At 39.5% G+C, this 25,713-nt stretch overlaps 1 protein-coding gene across 1 annotated transcript in view; it reads right to left on the bottom strand.

Annotated features, from left to right (window-relative positions):
* Nucleotides 1-1,659: 1,659 nt before the first annotated feature.
* KLHL2 (kelch like family member 2) overlaps nt 1,660-25,713 on the bottom strand; it is a 204,647-nt gene continuing 180,593 nt past the window's right edge. The window contains exons 12-15 of the mRNA XM_089670361.1: nt 22,517-22,645; nt 19,885-20,025; nt 6,950-7,093; nt 1,660-3,557 (exon numbers count right to left, since the gene is read on the bottom strand). Coding sequence (XP_089526487.1) covers nt 3,529-3,557; nt 6,950-7,093; nt 19,885-20,025; nt 22,517-22,645 — 443 coding nt within the window. The 3' untranslated portion in view covers nt 1,660-3,528. The remainder of the gene's footprint in view (nt 3,558-6,949; nt 7,094-19,884; nt 20,026-22,516; nt 22,646-25,713) is intronic.

Genomic DNA, 25,713 nt, shown 5'->3' on the forward strand with positions numbered 1-25,713 from the left:
TCAAACGGAAGGTGGAGGAGCGAAAGGTCTCTAACATGCACCAGCTCCGGGATGCCATCATGCAGGAGGGGAAAAGTACTCCAGTGGCAACCTGTGAAGCTCTAGTGAACTCCATCCGAAGAGGGTTAAGGCAGTGCTGGAAAATAATGGTGGCCACACAAAATATTGACACTTTGGGCCCAATTTGGACATTTGCACTTAGGGGTGTACTTACTTTTGTTGCCAGCGGTTTAGACATTAATGGCTGTGTGTTGAGTTATTTTGAGGGGACAGCAAACTTACACCATTATACTGTACACTCACCACTTTAAATTGTAGCAAAGTGTCATTTCTCCAGTGTTGTCGCATGAAAAGATAGAATAAAATATTTACAAAAATGTGAGGTGTGAATTCACTTCTCTGAGATACTGTGTGTGTGTATAAATAAATAAAACTTACCTGTAAATTTCAAAGCTTAGAATACAACACAGGGCAACACAGGTTAGATATTCAATTCATAGATCCTGGGTTGTTATTATTATTATAGGCTACTACTTCCTGGTGATTGGACACTCTGGCAAAGCTTTTGAGGGCATGCCCTCTGGATTTCATCCTGTACTGTCCTATAAATTATGGAATTTACAGGCAGATCATAACTACTTTTGGTTTTATAGCACAGTACACGACACAAACTGGTCATTCACAAACCCTGGGACATCCCCAAGCAATGAATCAGAGGGGTGGGCAACAAGGCAAACAGAACAGTGTCAACTGGCGCAACAAATCAAACAAGTGGCAAAATATCCAGCTCAGAGTACAACTATCAGAACCTTGCAGATAAATTATGCATCTGCAGAGGCCTGGAAATCCACTTGGTAGAACTTTGAGAAGGTATGAAGTGAAGATCAGGTGGCAATTTTAGAAAGCTGAAGAGAAGCTTGATGTCACAAAGCTGGTACCGGTGGTACATTGTCCTTAAGAGCATAAGCCTTCACAATAAATTGATTTATCCACCTAGCAATGATGGCCATAGAAGTTGGCTGTCAGATAGACCGTGATACTTCTGACCACATCCAAGCAGTGGAGAGCTATTTCTTTGGGATGCTTTGGAGCAGGTGGAAGACTAAGACCGCTTCTTCTTTGTGAAGGATCATGAAAGGTTACATTATTAATCCACTAACTCTGAAACATGTCTGACGGACACATTAGCCACCAGCAGGTTTCTTCAGGAGTGCATATGCAAAATGCCTAAAAATTGTATAAAAGCCAGCAGGTGGATCAAGCCTGCCTTTTAGTTGTACAAACCACAGGTTTTCATTGTTCACCATCACAACCTTCTAGCCGCCAGAGTCCTAACAATCAATGATGTCATTGGTTGATAAGGAGGACATTGGGACGCCTGCACAGTGCCCTTTCCATCACTACTGGGATCACAATAGCTGAAAGAGAGAGAAAAACTGAGGGAGAAGAGAAACACTGGAATACTAGTGTGCAAAGGTGTATTTGCTTTGGAAGAATAAATCACCTCTAAAAGTTGGGTGTCCGGAGCGTGTGGATTCTGCTGCACTATGTGAAACTATTCATTTATTTTTTTTTAGAATGGGGTGCCTCCAGATCACCTATAATTTTAAAGGATGCATTGACTGAAAAAAAGTTGATAAACACCCAGTCCGTGTCCTGTACTGTTCAATTAAATTACCTTTATTTCATTAGTAAATATTTAATACAGGGTGCACCCACAATGCAGCATATTCTAGGCTTTCTAAAGAGCACCGCAGTAGCATTTTGTCTCTGTATAAATGAAAAATCTTCACTTTCCTCAGCAATTCATCTCTGTAAATAGGCTTTTGTCAGCAAAGCACTTAAGGTTAGCCTGGTAAACATTTGATAGGAACCTAAGGCTCCATTGCTGGCTGGAAATAGTGAATGAAATATTCATTTTCTAATATTTCATTTCTACACTTTAAAGTATAGCTAAAGGCAAAACTTGTTTTTTAGTTTTGAAAAGAGTGCAGATAGAATGCTTGTCAGTTTTTACTGCTGCTTGTGCCCTTATTAAGGCGATTTACCCTCTCTATTTGTACGGTTTAACATTATCATTGAAAGTAAAAGAAAATCCCAAATTTTGGGTTGTCCCCAGAAAAGTAATAGAGGGGAAATCTTCCAATGGAAACACTAGTCCTGGTGACCTGGGGGTCCCCAAGCAATTATTTTAATTTGCAGGGATTTCCTCTCACTTCATGTTTTGGCTATGGGACAGGCAAGTGAGGGTAAATTTCTGTAATGGGACACAGATGGCAAGAAAAAAAAAAATCTAATAGTGGTTATAACCCTCCCTTGCTCTATCCAAAACGAAAAATAAAAAGTTTTGCCTATAGCTCTACTTTAATAAAAAAAATGAACAAAATGTAAACACTTTAGTTTGGAAAATAATAAAACATATACAAACACTAGACATTCCCTTTAAAGTTAAACAGTTGTAATACAAAAAGAATTTATTGACAAATATTTGATCACAGAATTCTGGGCCATGGAACTTAGAATTAATATACTCATAGCAACAAAACAGTAATAAACACTGCCAAACACAGCAGATGTATTACTCTTAGGTTAAAATAATTTAACTACACGGACAATTAGTTAAACAAATCATGCATAGTCGGTTGATATCCACGAGATTATCAGGGGGAAAAAAGTAATCACATGCTGTAAAATTCCTTCACACCCAAAAATAAGGAATCACAAAGAGATATGTGCAAAATTTATACAAACATCATCATAAATAACAATCAAATCATTTCCTTTATTTCTATAAAAAACATTTGGCAGCCTATACATTTGTTCCCCCAGTGCCACTGCGCATGTTATTCTGCAAGTTTAAATATACATGTAAAAAAAAAATACAACTTTGTCTTACAACAGTACTGGCAAATTCTCTTAGGAGTGCTCCAATATATAAATAGTGCATAAACCCAAAATTTGGGCCGCTTTAAAAAAAGCAGCAATTACAATTGTACAGTACACGTATGCACAGACATACACACACACTTTACATGTTATTCACATAGCTGAAAAAGCATCTTTTATGTGAAAATAGGGCTCCTACACGTCTACCCATGTGGCTTCAGAAAATATTTATACTTCATGTACAGAATGTATAATTCCCTACATATAACTTCACCTTACCAATATACACATAACTTTATATTCTCCTTAGTATTGACATTCTCTAGTCAATCCAGCATTAGCGATTGCTGGATGATAGGAAAGCAGCTTATGTTTTCTCTTCTGTAACAGTTGGGAAGCAAAGTTCTGCGAACAAAAATCACAAATCATAGGAACATCCAGATAGCTGCTGCTCAATGCAGAAAACCTCTGCACAATACTTCAACCTATTGTAATCTTCAGTGGCTGCTGTGCTTTACTGCAGAAGAAAAGCCTTGAATTTTCTCTGCCACAGCTTGCAGTCAGAAGCAAGGAAGGCCATGAAGCTACACTTCACTGTATACCTGCTCTTTCTTAAGAAACAATGAGAGTTCCTCCTTTGGATCATAAGGGCTTATCTATAACTGTTACCCCTAGAGAGAAAGAGAGAGAGAACACATTAGACCAGTAATCATTTACTAGACCTCATGCATAAAGCTGTCTGTAAAGCCTGGTACACACTACTAGTTTTTTTTTTTGTACAACCCAGCAAACTAAACAAAAAAAAAAAACCTGACAGCTCAGGAGGAGCCCCTGTACAAACTATCCAATCTCAGTACAGCGATCTCCCCTGCTGTGCTCTTGTATTCCAATAGGAGTGCCAGAACACTCTGGTGAGCAGACCTTTGTAGGTCATGCCCCTTCATCAGAAGCCTTCTGTCGGACCGGCTGCCATACACACAGACCGAATGTTGTCCGGTTTCTATTGAACCGGCCGATGCCATCCAACATTCGGCCTGTGTGTACTAGGCTTAAGCAATGTTATCTATACCAGCCAGTCAGCCTTTTCCTTACATACCCATAGATATCAGCGCGGAGCGAACTATTGGCGCTTTATAAATACTGTATAATAATAATAATAATAATATCACCTTATTAGTCAAATAAGCCAATGCTCTATGGTCACGCAGGTCCCTTCCTCAAGGTGGTATATGGCTATTTCTCCTTGAGGAAGGGACCCTGCACAGCCCCGAAAATGTTGGCTCATCTGACTAATGTGACATTGCACTAATAAATGAATATATATGTATATTTGCAAACGGTTCTGGTGTCCCATCATTTTACTATAATTTATGCGGCACCATCTGCTACTGTGACTACGGGCACCCATGTATTACCAGAGTTGAAACACTGAAAAGAGTGCGATCCTCATCCTTTGATTTCAGGGTAACTCTTTAATTCTCCGGAACCCTTCTAAATCTTAAACAAAACAAAAAAATCTTAAAAGGTGTTTAAAAATGCAGACACTGGTCTGGAAACATAGATATGTTGAGCAAAGTTGGCTGATGGCAGGCTGGCTTATTGTATAATAACAGAGTGCCAACAGCCATAAAGATATGCATAGTGCACTTGTCAAAACAAACACAACAGTAAATGACTACCAATTGGCTACTCTTGGCAATCAGAAAATACAATCTGAGCACCGCTCCCTACCGGATTAAATAGGCTTGTGTGTGTGTGTGTGTGTGTGTGTGTGTGTGTGTGTGTTTATGAAATGAAACACATACAACTATATGTTGTATTATAAGAAGATATAAAATCCCAACCTTTTTAGAAAAAGATTGAAACCCACCATGATACATAAATTATGCTAATGCATTTTTCAAATTCTTCCAACTGAACAGCTGCTGACAACAGAGACATGAATTTAGCATGAAGACACATGGACTATTTTTATTTTTGAATGACACTGACCTAGTTATAAGATGTTTTGATCTATGTAAGTTGTTAATTAAATGTGCCCCCAGACAACAGTAACAAGAACCAAGCTTATAACTTGAATTTCAGCTCCACAGCAATGTATAACATTTGCATATTTAAATTCGCTCTTAAAAGTATTTAAAAAAAAATAAAGGAAATTCGGAAGCATAATGCCAAGTTTATTTTGCAGCTTTATTGGCACTTATTGTGACGGAGAGTATACAGAAAAAAACTGACGAAATTTGTGTACTTCATTTTACTAACAGCCTTCAAATTAAGGGATTTTTAGCTTAGTTCTCCTTAGATACCTGAGAAAAAAAATCATTAGCATCTTTCTAAAATGGCACTGCTAAAGCCCACCAGCCAGTGGCAAAGGGCCCACGTGAGGTTGTCATTTTACTCCCCTCTTATATCATGTACCTCACCGCCTGCACAGTACCAATCTATTCAAACGCTTTGCATAAGCATCAACCAAATGACACCCAATCTGCAGCATGCATTAAAAAGTTTTACTTTACGTTCAACCAATGGCTGTCAGTAGCCTAGAGAGCTACCTGCTGGCTGAAAATCGTAAATATTAAGTGTACATATATATTATTTCATAATTACTTGACCAAATGGAAATGCAAAAGACTGACAGAACACTATACATTCCCTTTAACAACACAGATGATGAAATGGACTAAATATTAAAACAGCAGTGAACTGCTGAAAGAAAAATTAAAAGGGAGCTATCAACTGCATGCAAACGCGCATCAAATGCAGGCAAATGTGGAAAGAATAAACATGCAATAGATGTGCAGTTTCTAGTGTGAACGGGCCCTTAGGCCTTTATTATCACTTGGCGATACTGGCAGCAACACTTCCTCTTCTAATACAACAGAGCCATTGTATTGTATTCTATCTAAGGAGGAGCAGAGTGGTCTTCCTAGAAGAGAAACAGTGTCAGGACTATGGTTCTGTACAGCCCTGGCCAAAAGTTTTGAGAATGACACAAATATTAATTTTCACAAAGTCTGCTGCTTCAGTGTTTTTAGATCTTTTTGTCAGATGTTTTTGTAGCATTCTTTATTCATGGCTGTGTTCTTGGGCAAAATTGTGAGTGAGCCCACTCCTTTGGCTGAGAAGCAACCCCACACATGAATGGTCTCAGGATGTTTTACTGTAGGCATGACATAGGACTGATGGTAACACTCATCTTTTCTTCTCTGGACAAGGTTTTTTCTGGATACCTCAAACGGGATTCATCAGAGAAAATTACTTCTCCCCAGTCCTCAGCAGTCCAATCCCTGTACCTTTTGCAGAATATCAGTCTGTCCCTGATGTTTTTCCTGAAAGTGGCTTCTTTGCTACCCTTCTTGACACCAAGCCATCCTCCAAAAGTCTGTGCCTCACTGTACGTGCAGATGCACTCAGGTGTGAGTGCATCTGTACGTGCCTGCTGCCATTCCTGAGCACGCTCTGGACTGGTGGTGCCCCAATCCTGCAGCTGAATCAGTTTTAGGAGATGGTCCTAGCTCTTGCTGGACTTTCTGGGTGTACTGAAGTCTGCTTAACAACAATTGAACCTCTCTCCTTGAAGTTCTTATTGATCCAATAAATGGTTGATTTAGGTGCAATCTTAGTAGCAGCAATATCCTTGCCTGTGAATCCCTTTTTGTGCAAAGCAATGATGCCTGCAAGTGTTTCCTTGCTGGTAAATTAATATTTGTGTCATTCTATTTTGGCCAGGGCTGCATTTTATGTATGTGACCTGGGAAAGACTGATAACACAGTTAAGTCCACAAGACAGCACTGGATTTCTGGCACAGGACAGCACTAGATTTCTGGCACATCTCTAGAATTTTTTTTTTTGCACTCATCGAAAAGATATATCAAAACACTTTCAGTTATACTGTATATTTAACAAATCAAAAGGGATCAAATAAAGAAGTTCATCATGAGGGTTTACATACATCTTAGGTCTTGGAAATTTGCAGAGAATGCTTTCAGTTTTACTACATACCCAATTTAATGTAAATGAAATGGTATTATATAACAACTCTATGTGAATACTATATTTTACCTGCATAACTTCTCCCCGTGCTCATACAAGAAGGCAAAAGTATCCATTTGTCGGTTGTTGCGTTATAGTACTCTACAGATGCCAAATTACAGGATCCATCATCACCTCCAACAACATACAACATGCCGTCCACAGCACAAACACCTAAGTAAAAAAAACACACGGAACACTAAACGTGAATAAAGAGCTGAAAGAAGAAAAAGCTTAATTACAATTTTCTTTGCTGACAATTTGTATAGGTTCATATTGACAGACAGGCTACTTTTTGTGTATTTTATTAAGTTAACTCCAGCCATAGTTGGTTTTGTTGTGTTGAGCATTTGGGAAGAGTAAAAATTGGTCAAGTGTGTGTGTGTTCGTGAGATTTCCTCTCATCTTACTGTTGTATCCAGGAAGTGGGGTTAATTTCTTCAATGGGACAGAAGTGAAACCTAAAATAGGATCTAACCCCTTCACATACAATCCAAAACTTAAAAAAAAAAAAAAAAAAAAAAAAAAAAAAAAGAAACTAAGTTAATTTTAATGTAAATGTTAAGTGTACATGAGCAATTAGAGACTGCTAAAGTCAAACAGGGGTCAGAGCCTCCTACAAACTGCTGCTTTAAGAGTTCACCAAACTCAATAATCAGTCAGTGCCCCCCAGGTGTAAGCTCATACTTGGTGCACTGAAAAGCATCTGAGTAGACACTTTTCCCTATACTCCACCTTGGAAGAATTGATCATAACGTTCAATGAACCTTTAAAAAAGCAGGTAGGAACACACTCCATCACCTGTTTTGGTTGCTGAATATTGGCTGTGCAAAATAAAAAATAAAATCTTAACTGTACAATCAACTGTAGGGATATTGTTAAGTTTCACAAAATTCCCTGGAACTGACTGCAAATATTCTGCAAACTAAAAAGCATGCATCAATATGCCAGGCTGGTGGTTATAGGGTGGGGTTTTTTTTACCACCATGTCCTAAAAGACTAGCCTTGTGCTAGCTAGCATAGAGTACTGTAATAACACCAAATGCTGAAAGGAGATCTTGTTTGAATGTCTCAAAGACTACACTAAAATAGCCAGTTTTCAAGTGCTGGTATAAGGAATTCCCTAGAAATGTAATTAAGCTTATATAAGCCCCACCCCCCAAAAAGTGAGGAATGTTTGCCTCGGGAGCTATGGGTCTTTGGTGTGTCCACCTGGGACACCATCTGTTCATTTTAAGATCAGGTGAATTGGTTTCCTCCAAAAAACAATTGCCCTTGGTGTGTGCGAGAGTGGCAAGAACTAGAATGTGGGCCCCTTTGGCAAACAGGGATTTATACTAGGGTTGCACCGATACCGGTGCTGATACTAAGCATTTGCACGAGTACTATTACTCGTGCAAATGCCCCGATACCTAAAACGGATACCTTTGTGGTGTGATTTGAGTTCATACAAAATGAATGGGTTCAAATCGCACTACAAAGAATTGCATGTGATTTGAACAGAAATGTGGTACAATTCCTGTCCGAATCACATGTGGAATTCGGCACTCAAAGAGAGGAGAAAGAGGGGGAGAAAGAGGCGCCAAGCCACCAATAATGTAGCAATGTTTATTCAATAGAAGGGTTAAAATGAGACAGTATCGCACTCACAGACATGGCTGGGGACAGGCATAAAACAAGCTCAGTGTGAAGCTGCCAGTCCAAAGTTCAGTCTCTACTAGAACTGCTGGAGAAAGTGCTGTGAAGCCAAAGCAGGAATCCAAGCAAGCCAAGGGGAGTTGCTGCGGGAGACTCCATCTGCCAAAGGAGCTGTCAGATGTCCAGGATGCTGTGGCCAATCAGAAGGCTGATGAAGGAGGTGTGCCTTGGCTTTCAAAATGCATTTCTGCGACTCTTTGCAGTGCAATTTGAACCCAATCATTTTGTATGGGCTCAACTCACACTGCAAAGATACCGGTAAATAGTATCAGCGAGTACTTGAGCACAAGTATCGGTAGTCATATTCGTTGGTAAAAACACAAGTATCGGACCATCCCTAATTCATACTAATGGGTATTGTTAGTGCAATACATTTATAAATACATAGCAAACGGCACTCCAAAATGCTGATAACTTTTAACTCCTATCTCTGTATACTCTATGTTGTTCAATGTAACAGGCTGTTGGCAAGTCATGAATTCCCCCTGTACCAATATGATGGTCAGCAGTGATTAGAAAGTTAAAAGCTGAGATAGAGCTTGTGGCTGAACATTCACGAAGCAACTGTAAGCTAACATTGTGATCACATCTATTTTCCCATTTGTTCCAGATGCTTGGCTGAGGTTCTCAGTGACGTGTACAAAAGACCTGGTAATATATAATAATGTTAATGCAGCCACCACTCTAAACTGTTGTCTGCAAAAAACTTTAACTTCTGCATTGTGCTTGTCCTGTACAAAGTTTTCAGTAGATTAAAAATGTATTATCTTATCTATACTGAACAAAAGTCAGCTATTCAAGGCTAAACTATGTGTTCACAGGCTGCGGCTTGTTACACAGATCAAGCTGGATATGCTGCAATGCATGAAAAAGCCAATACCATTTCAGCCTAGAAATGCGATGTACACTTGGGACACTGTGGTCCTTACTGTAATGGGAATAGATTTTGTGGTATCTGCAATCTTTCTATAACATTTATTTTTAATGTATGTGGTGGAATTACATGACACAATACATTGGTAACAAACATCTTTGCTATCCATGTATCTGCAACAATAAACTTGCTATAAAAATACTGAAATCAAATATATAGTTAGATCCATTTATTTTTTGGCACAAGCACAATTTTAGCTTTTTTCAGGTATTTACCAAGACATATTAAAGCTATAGCTATATAATGGCTGTGGGCTGAAAGTGCACACTCTCAGGTTTAATTTGAGGGTATGTACATCCAAATTGGAGGAAAGGTTTAGGAATTACAGCTTAAGAGTAGCCATCCTCCCTTTTTCAAGAGACCAAAAGTAATCGGACCATTGAATATAATCATACATAAAATGTTCATTTTTAATATTTTGTTGAGAATCCTTTACTGGCAATGACTGCCTGAAGTCTGGAACCCATGGACATTACCAAAGACTGGGTTTCCTCCTTTCTGACGCTTTGCCAGGCTCTAACTACAGCTGTCTTCAGTTGTTCTTTGTGGGTCTTTCTGCCTTTAGTTTTGCCTTCAGTAAGTGAAATGCATGCTCAATTGGGTTGAGATCAGGCGATTGACTTGGGCTATTGCAGAATATTCCACTTCTTTTCCTTCAAAAGCTCCTGGGTTGTGGTTCATTGTCCATCTGTACTGTGAAGAGCCATCCAATCAACTTTGCTACATTTGGCTGAGTCTGGGCTGAAAGTATCTCTCTAAACACTGCAGAATTCATCCGGCTGCTTCTGTCACATCATCAATAAACACCTGTGACCCAGTACCACTGGAAGCCATGCATGCCCATGCCATCACACTGCCTCCACCATGTTTTACAGATGACGTTGTGTGCTTTGGATCATGAGCTGTTCCAGTCCTTCTCCACACTTTTTTCTTCCCGTCATTCTGGACAGATTAATCTTAGTTTCTTCCATCCAAAGAATAATTTTCCAGAACTGGTCTGGCTTTTTTAGATGTTTTTTGGCAAGGTCTAATCGGGCTTTTCTATTTTTCAGGCTTATGAATGGTTTGTGCCTTGTAGTGAACCCTCTGTATTTGCTCTCGTGAAGTCTTCTCTTGATTGTAGACATTGACAATGATACGCCCACCTCCTGGAGAGTGTCTTTCACTTGTCTGGATGTTGTGAATGGGTTTTTCTTTACCATAGAGCGGATCCTGCGATCATCCACCATTGTTGTCTTCCGTGGACATCCATTCCTTTCTATGTTGCTGAGCTCACCAGTGTGTTCTTCTTTCATCAGAATGTACCAAACTGTTGATTTGGCCACTCCTAATGTTGCTGTTATCTCTCTGATGGATTTGTTTAGTTTTTGAAGCCTTACAATGGCCTGTTGCACTTGCATGGACAGTTCCTTTGAACGCATAATGTAGGTTCACAGCAATAGATTCCAAATGCAAATACCACACTTAGAATCAACTCCAGATCTTTTACCTGCTTAATTGATGAAGAAGTAATGAAGGAGTAGCCCACACCTGGCCATAAAACAACGTTTGATTCAATTATACAATTACTTTTGGTCCCTTGTAAAAGGGGGGATGGCTACTCTTGAGAGCTGTAATTCCTAAACCCTTCCTCGAATTTGGATGTACATATCCTCAAATTAAACCTGAAAGTGTGCACTTTCATCTCATATCCATTATAGAAAAATATAACAAAACTTGAATACCTGCGCTAACGTGACAAATCATATATAAATATATCACCTTAAATAATGATAAATCAATAATACAGCGCAAACAACTACTAATTTAAATTTGTGTGAAAAACAAGTCCAAGACAAACAGTGCTTCAGTGCTACAATGCACTGGAAAGAAAATATAGGAAATGCAAAGTCCCAAATAAACAGTGCTTCAGTAAAAGAACATTTCCCTCAATATCCAGACAGGAAGTGTTCTGCAAATGGTGTCACCCCACAGTGCTTAATAGTTGTTTGCGCTGTATTATTGATTTATCATATCCATTATAGAACTATAGCCTAAATATGTTTTGGTAAATACTGGAAAAAAACTAAAACTGTGCCTGTGTCCAAATATATATGGACCTAAGTGTACATATTGCTGAGAGACACTCATCTTGAAACTAAAATTAGTCATTGCTAAGAAACATGAATTGTTACTTGCAACATCCTATTTCGGTGCATCATATGTCAAACTATTATATTGCAGTGCATGGAGTTTATTTGGCACATAGTAGAAGGCACAACTGTCTTGTGACATCATCCTTTTGCCGCACTACTGCACACCTCTATTGCACTCAATGCTGACAAACATTTTCTTTACCATTATTATTCTTATTTCAAACTGACCTATTATTTAGCGCCTCAAAAAAAAAAAAAAAAAAAAGGTTTCTATGCACCATAAATATGCTGCATCAATATCAGTTTATTAAGCCCACTATATTATTACAGTGAGGAACAGAAGTATTTGCACCCTGCGATTTTGCAAGTTCTCCCACTTACAAATCATGGAGGGGTCTTAAATTCACATTGTAGGTGCATTCCCACTCTGAGTGACAGAATTTAAAAAAAAAAATTCAGGAAATCACATTGTATGATTTTTAAAGAATTTATTTGCCTTGCACTGCTGAACATAAGTATTTGAACACCTAAGAAACAGCAAGAATTCTGGCTATCAAAGACCTGTTACTGTGCCTTTAAAACGTCCACCTCTACTCCACTCATTAATCTAACTTAGTAGCACCTGTCTGAGCTCTTTAAAGACACCTGTCTACCCCACAGTCAGTCAGACGCCAACTACTACCATGGGCAAGACCAAATAGCTGTCAAAAGACACCAGAGACAAAATTGTGGACCTCCACAAGGCTGGAAAGGGCTACAAGGCAAATTTCCAAGCAGCTTGGTGAAAATAGATCAACTGTTGGAGCAATTGTTAGAAAATGGAGGAGGCTAAAGATGACTGTCAGTCTCCCTCGGACTGGGGCTCCATGCAAGATCTCACCTTGTGGGGTATTACTGATGATAAGAAAGGTGAGGAATCAGCCCAGAACTACAAGGGAGAAGCTGGTCAATGACATGAAGAGAGCTGGGACCAGTTTCAAAGGTCACTGTCGGTAGAACACTACGCCGTCATGGTTTCAAATCATGCATTGCACGGAAGGTTCCCCTGCTCGAGTCATCACATGTCCAGGCCCGTCTGAAGTTTGCCAATGACCATCTGGATGATCCAGAGGAGGCATGGGAGAAAGTCATGTGGTCAGATGAGACCAAAGTAGAACTTTTTGGTCTAAACTTCATTCGTCGTGTTTGGAGGAAAAGAAGGATGAGTTGCATCCCAAGAACACCATCCCTACTGTGAAGCATGGGGGTGGTAACATCATGCTTTGGGGGTGCTTTTCTGCGAAGGGAACAGGACGACTGCACTGTATTAAGGAGAGGATGAATGGGGCCATTTATTGTGAGATTTTGAGCAACAAACTCCTTCCCTCAGTCAGAGCATTGAAGATGGGTTGTGGCTGGATCTTCCAACATGACAACAACCTGAAGTACACAGCCAGGATAACCAAGGAGTGGCTCCGCAAGAAGCATATCAAGGTTCTAGAGTGGCCTAGCCAGTCTCCAGACCTAAATCCAATAGAATATCTTTGGAGGGAGTTGAAACTCCATGTTGCTCAGCGACAGCCCCAAAACCTGACAGATCTAGAGGAGATCTATGTGGAGGAGTGGGCCAAAATCCCTGTTGCAGTGTGTGCAAATCTGGTCAAGAACTACAGGAAATGTTTGACCTCTGTAATTGCAAACAAAGGCTTCTGTACCAAATATTAACACTGATTTTCTCAGGTGTTCAAATACTTACAGTTGCAAGAAAAAGTATGTGAACCCCTTGGGATTACGTGGAGTTTTGCATGAATTGGGCATAAAATGTGCTCTGAACCTCATCTAAGTCACAACAATAGAAGAACACAGTCTGCTGAACATAATAATACACAAACATTAGATGTTGCCATGGTTTAATTGCACATAACATGTAAACATTCACAGTGCAGGGAGGAAAAAGTATGTGAACGTTTGGACTTAACTGGTTGACACTCCTTTGGCAGCAATAACCTCAACCAAATGTTTCCTGTAGTTGCAGATCAGATCTGCACAACGATCTAGAGTAATTTTCAACCACTCCTCTTCACAAAACTGTTTCAGTGTAGCAATATTCTTGGGATGTCTGTTGTGAATCGCTTTCTTAAGGTCATGCCACAGCATTTCAATCGGGTTGAGGTCAGGACTCTGACTGGGCCATTTCAGAAGGCGTATTCTGTGCTGTTGCAGCCATTGTTTTGTTGAATTACTTGTATGCTTTGGGTCATTGTCCTGTTGCATCACCCATCCTCTGCGGAGCTTCAGTTGGCGGACAGATGGTCGTACGTTTTCCTGCAAAATGTCTTGATAAACTCTGGAATTCATTTTCCCATCAATGACAACAATCCGTCCAGGCCCTGAGGCAGCAAAGCAGCCCCAAACCATGATGCTCCCTCCGCCATGTTTTACAGTGGGGATGAGGTTTTGATGTTGGTGTGCTGTGCCTTTTTTTCTCCACACATAGTGTTGTCTGTTCTTCCCGAACAACTCAATCTTGGTTTCATCTGTCCACAGTATATTTTGCCAGTAGTGCTGTGGAACATCCAGGTGCTCTTTTGCAAACTTCAAACGTGCTGCAATATTCTTTTTGGACAGCAATGGCTTCCTCCGTGGTGTCCTCCCATGTACTCCATTCTTGTTTAATGTTTTCCTTATTGTAGATGTGTCAACAAAAATGTTAGCATGTGCCAGAGATTTCTGTAGGTCTTTAGCTGACACTCTGGGATTCTTCTTTACCTCATGCAGCATTCTACGCTGTGATCTTGCAGTCATTTATACAGGACGACCACGCCTAGGGAGAGTAGCAACAGTGCTGAACTTTCTCCATTTATAGACAGTCTGTCTTACCGTGGACACATGAACATCAAGGCTTTTGGAGATACTTTTGTAACCCTTTCCAGCTTCAAGCAAGTCAACAATTCTTGATCGTAGGTCTTCTGAGAGCTCTTTTCTGCAAGGCATGGTTCACATCAGACAGTGCTTCTTGAAACCAGTAAACCCAAAACAGGTGTGTGTTTTTTTAAGGGCAGGACAGCTGTCAGCAACACATCCAATATCACCACACTGATTGGAGTCAAGGTTGGCTCACTCCTGGCTCCAATTAGCTCTGGGAGAAGTCATTAAGCTAGGGCCTCACATACTTTTTCCTCCCTGCACTGTGAATGTTTACATGTTATGTGCAATTAAACCATGGCAACATCTAATGTTTGTGTAGTATTATGTTCAGCAGACTGTGTTCTTCTATTGTTGTGACTTAGATGACGTTCAGAGCACATTTTATGCCCAATTCATGCAAAACTGCACGTAATCCCACGGGGTTCACATACTTTTTCTTGCAACTGTATGTTCAGCAGCGCAAGACAAATAAATTCTTTAAAAATCATACAATGTGATTTCCTGAATTTTTTTTAAATTCTGTCTCTCAGAGTGGGAATGCACCTACAATGTGAATTTAAGACCCCGCCATAATTTGTAAGTGGGAGAACTTGTAAAATCGCAGGGTGTTCAAATACTTCTGTTCCTCACTGTATATAAAATATACAAGCTGGTAATTGTGTCTTCTAAATGGCATTTTGCTGTCACTGATATTTGTATACAAACACCCCTCATTCAGGGCACACCTGAATGACACAGGTACGTTTTCCTGTTAATGAATGAACTACAAGTCCCATTTGCCACCTTGGCAGACAGCTTGTAGTTCTTAATGAACTGCGAGGGCGCTGGTGAGCACACTCATAGTTCATTGATTCTTCCTGCACTCCAGTAACTGTGTGCCCATGCAGGAGGTGAACTTACCCTTTAGAGTGGTATTAAACCCCAAAATAAAAATGTACTAAATTGCAGCTCGCCAATTCTTAGATGTGATTGCTGCATTATTTTATTTATTTTAATGCTTTTTCCTTTCTTTCTTCTGGTGAACCTGCCAACAAGTCTAATTTTTCAGCTTGTTTAAAAGACCAAACTGGCCAGACAAAGTGGTAGAAGGTGAGAAACCATTTAAACACAGACAGAGGTGATTACAATGATCAGAGTTTATACAATTATGTACAACATTGATCTCAAAAGGAAGAAAACCAGTTTTCTGTAACTACTACTAAAGTGTTATTTGGTGTTCAGTGTCAATTTGTTACTCAAGTCCATTTAAATCTGCCGGTCTAACACTTCCCAGACTGACAATACTGCTGTCCAAAGGTGTCTGCTTTACTGCTTCCATCCAGAATGCAGACACCCTAAGACAGGAAGTATGTTACTGGGGGATCACCAGGTAAAATAAGAAAAAAAGCCTCAAAAAAAGAAAACCAATGCAGCTACCATGTTTAAGGATTAATAAGCTGCAACATATTACATTTTCCTTTTGGGTTTAATAACCCTTTATTCACCCAGTCGCAGGAAATTTTTTTCCCCCTTCACATGATTCTGTATTCAGTGAATACATGTTTACCCCATTATTTCAGTAAACATTCACTTTAACCACCTCCTGTCCGGCCATTGTATATAAATGGCCAGACGGTGGCAGTGCAGGGTCAGGTGGCCGTTTATAAACGGCCTCCCCGCACCCTGCTTGTGCGTGCTCCCTGGGAGTGCACAGCACAGCGATCCGGTGCCTGCTGTGTCCTCCAGACACAGTGGAATACCGATCGTCGGACAGGACCTCTGTACGAGGTCCCAATCATGTGATCACTGATTGGCCAATCAGTAATCACATGCAGAGTAGTAAGCAAGATGTCACTTGTGACATCCTTGCTTACTACGTGTGAAATCTGTGAATGATCACAGAGGTCACATGGTACAAGGCTATTCACAACAGCCTTATACAATGTGACAAGCTGTGACCAATCACAGCTCACTCAGTAGTTCTCAATGACTGCAAGAATGCAGCTAGAGAGAAGGAGAAATGAATGCTTTTACATCCTTTATGGGCGTAAAAGCAATCAGTGAGAAAAAAAAAAATCTTCATCACTCCCAACAAATAGTGGAGTGTCACCATGACACTGTACTGCTAGGGTGACAGTATGTAAAGAAAAAAAAAATATATATATATAAAAAAAAAAAATGTAAAAAAAAGTTTAAAAATGATAATTTTTGGTTATAAACTAATTTGGGTTATTTTTTTTTTTTTTACTAAAAATATAACGGAATACATTTTGGCCAAGATTTATGATGAAATACTATTTATTTGCAAAATTTTGTAAGAAAAACACTTTTTTTCAAAATTTTTGGACTTTTTAATTTACATAGTAAAAAAAAATAAAAATCCCAGTGGTGAATAAACACCACCAAAATAAAGCTTTATCTGTCTCAAAAAAATGCTAAAACATTCATATGGGTACTGTGTTGCATGACCACGCAATTGTCATTCAAAGTGTGATAGCGCTGAAAGCTGAAAATTGGCCTGGACAAGAAGGGGGTAAGTGTCCTGACTGGAAGTGGTTAAAAAGGGAACAGTCTCTACTTCTTGAGTACAGCTGGACATACAAGGTTCAGTTTTTTTTGTTTAGCCAACCGGGCCACTAATGTACTCACAAACCTTATCATTTTTGTTTATTAACTAGAATTTTTATTTATTTATTTAGTGTCTACCAAGGCTGGGTAACTTCTATATTCACCAAGTCTGTGCTGTGTAATGTTGCAGTAGGTTTAGAGAGAGGGCACCAATTGAACCAATAAATACACTGCCCTACATTGTCTCACATTTAGAAGACAGGTCTACTAGCATTAACAAGGTAGCCGAGTGGGCAAGATAAATACTAGGACGGAAAAGTTACTGGTGTGGAAGGGACCTTTTACTCAGCTGAAACTACAACTATGGAATTTTGAATTCCAAGAGCACTGAGATTCACTATTATAATGCAGCATGGTGCCTCAAAATGCACCAACTTTGTGCTTTTCTCATAACCACGAATGCTCCATGCACACTGGCTTAACAATTGCTGCTTCTACAGGAGTTTTGTGTTTTGCCTGTAGAAGCAGCTCAGTGTTCTCCTGAGTCCATGAACATTATGACAATTAGATGCATATTTTAAGCTCAATGTTTAGAGGCAGGGAAAAAAAAAACCCTTTCTGGTTTGCGTTTTTGATTGGAGCATTCTGGCAGAAAATATGCTAAACTCTCCTAAACTGTGTACACAAACACTCTATATCAGTGTTTTTTTCTGCCAAGGGGACTGGCATTTTTTTAAGCCCAGTGTGCATGGAGCCTAACAGGCCAGGGGATGCAGTTTTATGTGTTTTGATTACTCCCATGAAGGATGAGGAAGCCTGATGACAATCTTACAAGATACATCTGGAATGCAAAAAGCAGACTATGCACCTTCTGACCAGGATGTGCTGGGGATCCAATCTATTATAAATATTTATAATCAGATATTTTTTTTGGACAGTCCATTACATTTTTGGCTACATTATCTAGTCCTCATCCCCCCAACATCGCACTGTGCATGTTTAGTTTTCGATCCACTTTAGATGAAAAATATTCCTGACCAGAACATGTCTTTAGCACTGTCACTGAATAAAGGCTGTCTCTGCTTTTTACTTCAAATTCAAATTCATGGGTATTGACAGCACTAGACCATTTAGATTGTAAAAGTATTAAAAAAAAAAAAAACTACACACGGGACAGACATTTTGCGCAATTAGTAAAATACTGGGGGACTATATCAAAAAGTGAGAAAATTGAGAAGTTTCCCATGATGACCAATAGAATTTAACCTTTTATACTAGGGAAAATGAACCAAAAAAATCTGATAGTTTGCTATGAGCAGCTTCCCATTTTTTGTCCCATTTTGTTTTTATAAATAGCCCCCTATATGTGAACCTGCCTTTCATGCATGTAAATTGACATCTTTAACCATTTGTCGCCCGGCCTATAGCCGTTTGGCAGCAGCAAAAATGCATTACCTTTTCGGGGTATACGCCATTTGGCGTCCTTCCGCACATGCACAGTTTGTGCGGTTGCAGAGCCGCGTAGCGGCGCAATCTGTCACCGGCCATATACCTCAGACACGGCCGATGACAGATCTGAGTACCGGCCCCTGTTGCCGGTACCATGTGACCTGCTGTGGTCACATGACAGTTGTATACAATGGATGGCTTCATTCATGCCATCCATTGTATACTAGTGTCTAGCTGTGAATGGTCACAGCAGGTCACATGCACATGTCATGTGATTAGCTGTGGCTAAGCACAAAAAAAACAAAAAAAAAAAAAACAACCTGAATGAATCGATGTCATTCAGGTAAATGCTTGCTTATAGCAAAGTAATTCTTTGCTATAAGCAAATTGTGTAAAAAAACAAAAAAAAAACAAAATACTGATCACTTCCCCAAAGTAGTACAATGTTACTATGGTAACATTGTACTACTTTGGTCATAGTAAAATATGGAAAAAAAAAAAAAAAAAGTAATAAAAAATAAAAAAATAAAAAAAATATATATATTTTTTCATACTGTCACCAGTCAGTGTCCCTGTTCACCGCCATGCCAGTTATATGATGATGCTGTACTGCACTGGTGACAGTATGTAAAAAAAAAAATTGTGAAAATAATTTTAATTTTTTAATTTTTCCGAAAAATGACAAAAAAAATACAACTTCAAAAAACTCGCCATGCCTCTTATGAAGTACGTCGGACTGTCTACTTTACAAAAAGGGGTCATTTGGGGGATATCTGTACTGTTCTGACATTCTGGGACCTCAAGAAATTAGATTGGCTGTCAGTACTTCAGGATTGATCAATTTTCAGATATATACCATAGTTTGTGAACTCTATAACTTTCCTACAAACTAAATAATACACCCTAATTTGGGTTATTTTCACCAAAGACATGTAGCAGAATACATCTTGGCCTAAATTTATGAAGAACAATTATTTATTTGTAAACTTTTATAACGGAAACAAAGAAAAACGTGTTGTTTTTTTTAAATTTTTGGTCTTTTTTTGTTAATTTAGCAAAAAATAAAAACCCCGGCGGTGATTAAATACCACCAAAAGAAAGCTCTAGTTGTGTAAAGAAAATGATAAAATTTTAGTTTGGGTACAATGTTGTATGACCGCGCAATTGTCATTCAAAGTGTGAGAGCGCTGAAACCTGAAAAATGGCCTGGGCAGGAAGGTGTAAAATTGCCCGGTATTGAATTGGTTAAAGTAAAAAATCATTTAGAAATCAATGGAAACCCTTGTAGCACTTACCTGCATTCCTCCTGCACATGTTCATGTCAGCAACCTGCTTCCACTCATTTGTAGATGGGTCATAAACTTCAACACTCTTCCTCACTAAGGGACCATCATGGCCTCCCACTGCATACAGCAAACCATTCAAGACTCCAACACCTACAAACAAGATAGACATAGAGCTGATAAAACCAGACACATCATGTATAATCAGTAGCACTATCAGATGAAAACCGCTTTCTTTCTCCTGTGCATCTATCCTTATATCTTCATATGCTTACCCAGAATATTTATCACTCTGTCTTTATCAAATATACAGTATGTGTGTATGTTACAACCACATATTATGATACAATATTTCTAATATAACTGGAATATGGCTAGTTGTTAGACAATTTTAGATATATAATGTGCTTAGGTCAATATTAGTGTAGGCGTGTCACTGTCAGTCCATGTCAGAGCCAGAATCACGGTCAAGGTTACTTTGTATGTCACTGTTAACATACAGTTTAAACCGTCAAAATCAGTCTGATGTAACTTGTGAGTGTGGAATTTTTCTTTCGAATAAGTAATGCATTTAGTGAAACAATAGTTCATGGTGAAATACAAGTATTTAGTTAGTTACTTTAATACGTTATTTTGGCATGGCTGAAAAACTCTCAACTATGGCTTCAGGCTTTTCATAGGAGCATGGAACCACTCTATGTATTGTCAACACAAGTGTTTTGTGACTATCGATGATAAAATTCATTTCCCCCAATACTTTCTAAATTGAAACCACCAAAATATTACAGGCATACAGTGGATATAAAAAGTCTACACCCCCCCTAAAATGTCAGGTTTCTGTGATGTAAAAAAACGAGACAAAGATAAATAATTTCAGAACTTTTTCCACCTTTAATGTAATCTATAAACTGTACAACTCAGTTGAACAACAAACTGAAATCTTTTAGGTAGAGGGAAGTAAAAATAAAAAACTAAAATAATATGGTTGTATAAGTGTGCACACCCTAAACTAATACTTTGTTGAAGCACCTTTTGATTTTATTCCAGCACTCAGTGTTTTTGGGTATGAGTCTATCAGCATGGCACACCTTCACTTGGCAACATTTGCCCACTCTTCCACTCCAAATCTGTCAGATTTCGAGGACATCTCCTGTGCACAGCCCTCTTCAGTTCATCCCACAGATTTTCGATGGGGTTCAGATCTGGGCTCTGGCTGGGCCATTCCAAAACCTTAATTTTCTTCTGGTGAAGCCTTTCCTTTGTTGATTTGGATGTATGCTTTGGGTCATTATCATGCTGAAAGATTAAGTTCCTCTTCATGTTCAGCTTTGTAGCAGAAGCCTGAAGGTTTTGTGCCAAAATTTGACTGGTATTTGGTACGGTTTTTAATTCCCTCTACCTTGACTAAGGCCCCAGGTCCAGCTGAAGAAAAACGGCCCCAAAGCATGATGCTGCCACCACCATGCTTCACTGTGGGTATGGTGTTCGTTTGGTGATGTGCAGTGTGGTTTCTGCGACAAACATATCTTTTTGAATTATGGCCAAAAAGTTAATCAGAAAAGTTTCATCAGACCATAAAACATTTTCCCACATGCTTTTGGGAAACTTCAGATGTGTTTTTGCAAAATTTAGCTGGGCTTGGATGCTTTTCTTTGTAAGAAAAGGCTTTCGTCTTGCCACTCTACCTCATAGCCCAGACATATGAAGTATATGGGAGATTGTTGTCACATGTACCCACACAGCCAGTACTTGCCAGATATTCCTGCAGCACCTTTAATGTTTCTGTAGGCCTCTTGGCAGCCTCCCAGACCAGTTTTCTTCTCGTCTTTTCATCAATTTTGGAGGGACGTCCAGTTCTTGGTAATGTCACTGTTGCACCATATTTTGTCCACTTGATGATGACTGTCTTCATTGTGTTCCATGGTATATCTAATGCCTTGGAAATTCTTTTGTACCCTTCTCCTGACTGATACCTTTTAACAGTGAGATCCCTCTGATGCTTTGGAAGCTCTCTGCGGACCATGGCTTTTGTTGTAGAATTCGACTAAGAAAATGTCAGGAAAGACCTACCAGAACAGCTGAACTTTATTTGGGGTTAATCAGAGGCACTGTAAATGATGGCAGGTGTGTACTGACTCCTATTTAACATGATTTTGAATGTGATTGCTTAATTCTACACACAGCTACATCCCCAGTTATAAGAGGGTGTGCACACTTATGTAACCACATTATTTTAGTTTTTTATTTTTACTTCCCTCCCTAAAATATTTCAGTTTGTTTTTCAATGGAGTTGTTCAGTTTATAGGTCACATTAAAGGTGGAAAAAGTTCTGAAATGATTTATCTTTGTCTCGTTTTTTTTACATCACAGAAACCTGACATTTTAACAGGGGTGTGTAGACTTTTTAGATCCACTGTACGTGACGCATTAGATTTGTAGCAACCATGATAAACTATTACAGTATAAAGACAAGACTTTGCTCCCAATGGCTAACTAGCTATTGCTCAAAGTATATAGAATACTGTGGGGCTGAATGGGAGGGACTTATAATTATCAATATGGTGTTTTCTTGACACTGACTAAAATAATACTGTAAGTGTTAAGCCACAGGTTGTATCATTTAATTTATTTTTATTTACAATACCTGCACCACTCCTTCTTGTGCCCATTTCTGCTATATAAGTCCATTCATTGGTGCTGGGATTATAACATTCAACCGTGCTAAGACACTGTCGTGATGCTCCATCATAGCCACCAACAGCATACAGCATACCTAGAAATGAAAAAAGATCATATCACATAAGCAGAAGTTATCGAAATAAACAAATATAAATGTTTTAGCTTTCAAATCAAATATAACAGTGCAATCATTTTAAAATTACACATTTACAAATAAATTACAAATATCAATTGACAAATACATTTAATTTTGTAGATTCATTTCAAGGTTCAGTCTACTTTAAAGTGATACTGTATTTTCATTTTTGTTGGATGGGAAACCAGTTGATAATCCCAATTAAAATCTATTGGGTACATATAAGGCTCGGTTCACACTGATGCGAGGCAGGAAAGGCACAGGAATTCCCTGTTTCCAATATCACATCGCACTGCATAGCAATGGCACTGTGTTCATGAGATCTACTGCAGGTGTCAATTAAAAGTTAATTTGCTTGCTCTCGTGAGTATTAACACCCTTTCGATCCAATTCCAGGTGGCTGCACCTTTTTTGTGCAGATGTGTTGTGATTTGAGCCATGCAAAACGATGGGCTCAAAATCACCCTGCATAGAATTGCATGTGATTTGCACAGGAAGACGATTCCTGCGCAAATCACATGATGTGAAGCATTGCATCAGTGTGAACCCAGCATCAAGGTGCCTACAGACACTAGATAGTGATGAGCTGTGCATGCCTGAACCATCAATTTTACAAATGAATCTTGTAGAAATATTTAGCCTTGGTTCACACTGATGCGGTGTGGAATTCGCAGCGTTTTCTGTGCAAATTCCGCACCAGATCAGAATCGCACCCTGTTCATGCGAACCGCTGCAGGTGTGTATGTTAACAACATCCTGAAACCAGTCTGCAAAACGTGGTGCGATGTGCAGAATCAGATCACATAAGTGTGAATACCCATGTGATCCGATTCTACAGTAGTATGGACCCAAAAAAGCGTCCTGCACCTCTTTGGTGCAGGTGCGGTGCACTTAGAGCCATACAAAATGTATGGCTCCAATCACACCGCACACAAAACGCATGTTATTTGCACAGGAATGTGGTGCGGGTCCTGTGCGAATCACATGTGATATACCGCACCGCATATATGTGGACCCAGGCTTAAGCTTGTACTGGGTATACTTGCATGTTTGTGTCTGTAGAAAGACCAGGGAGAGCACTGCAGCCAGCACCAGGGAAGTACAATGTTGGGCTGGAAAAATCCATCATGCTGTTAGATCAATGCTTTTCCTGAGAAGACCTAGCCATCAGGGAAGGCCTACAAATGTAAAAAACATTCCCTAGCCTGGTCATAAATGGTCTTATCAGGCCCACCAGCCTATATGACATTTTAGGCTATTTTACATGGGCTTCAGCCTGTATAAGATCAGTGTGAACAGCAAGCTGTTATGACACTCTAATGTTGTAGAAACACCGCTTGGAGATTTGTACCTAGAGGTAAGCGTATAATAAAGTGTACCTATAGGTAGAAGGAATATCTCCTAAACGTGCTCCGTTTAAGAGATATTCACTATTTCTGTAGCTGGTGATGTCACTGGTGCCATGTGCACTGTGTTCTAAAGGGGCAGGATACAGAATATGCCCTCCCCCAAACTGTGCCGCAATCGTGGCTCATGCGCACGGGAGTGACGCCATCAGTCACTCAAATGGCTGGAGCCAACAAACCCGAAAAGAGGAGCATGAAAGCCCTGTCACTGGTGGGAGCGCTCCACTGGAGGCCTTTCTTTTCAGGGAAGTCTGCCAAATTATGTCTTTTTTATTATGTTTTTTTCTCACACATCACTACTGCTTTAAGCAGGCTTTTGCAAAACTTTCAGCAAGCTTCGAGCAGCTTTCTCTAAGCGTGTAAAGCACCCTTCAGCTCCTCTTTGGAAATGTTATATCTTAATATTTTACGTTAGGATCCTAATAGGAGTGCTAACAACCACTTTTCTATTTCAATGGTTTTTATTAAATTTTTAAACAGTATAAACAGAGGCAATAAAACACGCCCACGCAGGGGCTATCAATTGCACAGATAAACAAAATGCAAAATAAAAAAAAAAAAAAAAAAAAAAAAAGGGAAAAACAATGCTCTAATGCCAACAGGGCAAAAGGTACGCCCACGCAGGGGCTATCAATGGCACATAAGTTACAAAACATTAATGTAACTGATTATAACAACTAAATGCAGCTGTCCAGTCACACCAAAAACAGAGAGAGAGAAAAAGGAAAAGAAAAAAAAAAAAAAAAAAAAGGGGGGGGGCAAAGAGCAGGGATTCAAGAGCGCCAATACCGATCGCCATTACATCCCCAGACTAGCCGGGGGGAGTGAGGGAAGGGCATATTGCAACCACGGCTCCCATATTTTTAAAAATTTACTTTCGGAGTAGTTGCGGGTACTCGACATCTGTTCGTTGAGCATCATAGTGGTCATACGATCCCGCACCCCCTGAAGAGGGACAAACGGACTCCTCCAGGCCTGAGCAATTGTTCTAGTGGCGGATAAAAACAGATAGGAAGCCAACTTCTGCTGGTGAGCCAAGAGGCCCGGTATGGGGCAATGAAGCAAGGCATACCGAGCATCCCGGCGTATGGAGAGATGGAACAAGGTGAAAAGGAGGCCAAATACACGAGACCAAAAACGAAACAGTCTCGGGCATGACCACCAGATATGTAATACATCACCACGATGACCACAACCCCGAAAACATTGATCACTACAGACAGGGCTAACAACCACTTTTAAAGCTGATAACAGGTCTCAGCAGGCTTTCAACAAGTTTCAAGTAGTGATAAAGCCTGCTAGCAGCTTGTTTAAAATCGCAATCAGAACTCCTATTAGGATCTTTGTATAACATTTCCAAACAGGAGCTGAAGGATGCTCTGAAAGCTTCAACAAACCTGCTGTTCACCCTGCGGTTATACAAGCTGAAGCCTATGTTAAACTGGCCTTAGTCTTTCTCGATTTTACATTTTAAAAATTTCATCAAGTAGAGTGAAACCCACTTTATCATCAGCAGAGAGAGTGAGATACACAATAATGGAAGTTAAAAAAGTAAGAAATTATTGAAGGATGGGTAAAAAATCTCAGTGTTGGGTTCCACTAAAAAATGGAATGTATATA

This window comes from Staurois parvus, unplaced genomic scaffold (genome assembly GCF_062004578.1).
Source record: "Staurois parvus isolate SC_StPar_1 unplaced genomic scaffold, SC_StPar_1.0 ptg000090l, whole genome shotgun sequence".
NCBI lineage: Eukaryota > Metazoa > Chordata > Amphibia > Anura > Ranidae > Staurois > Staurois parvus.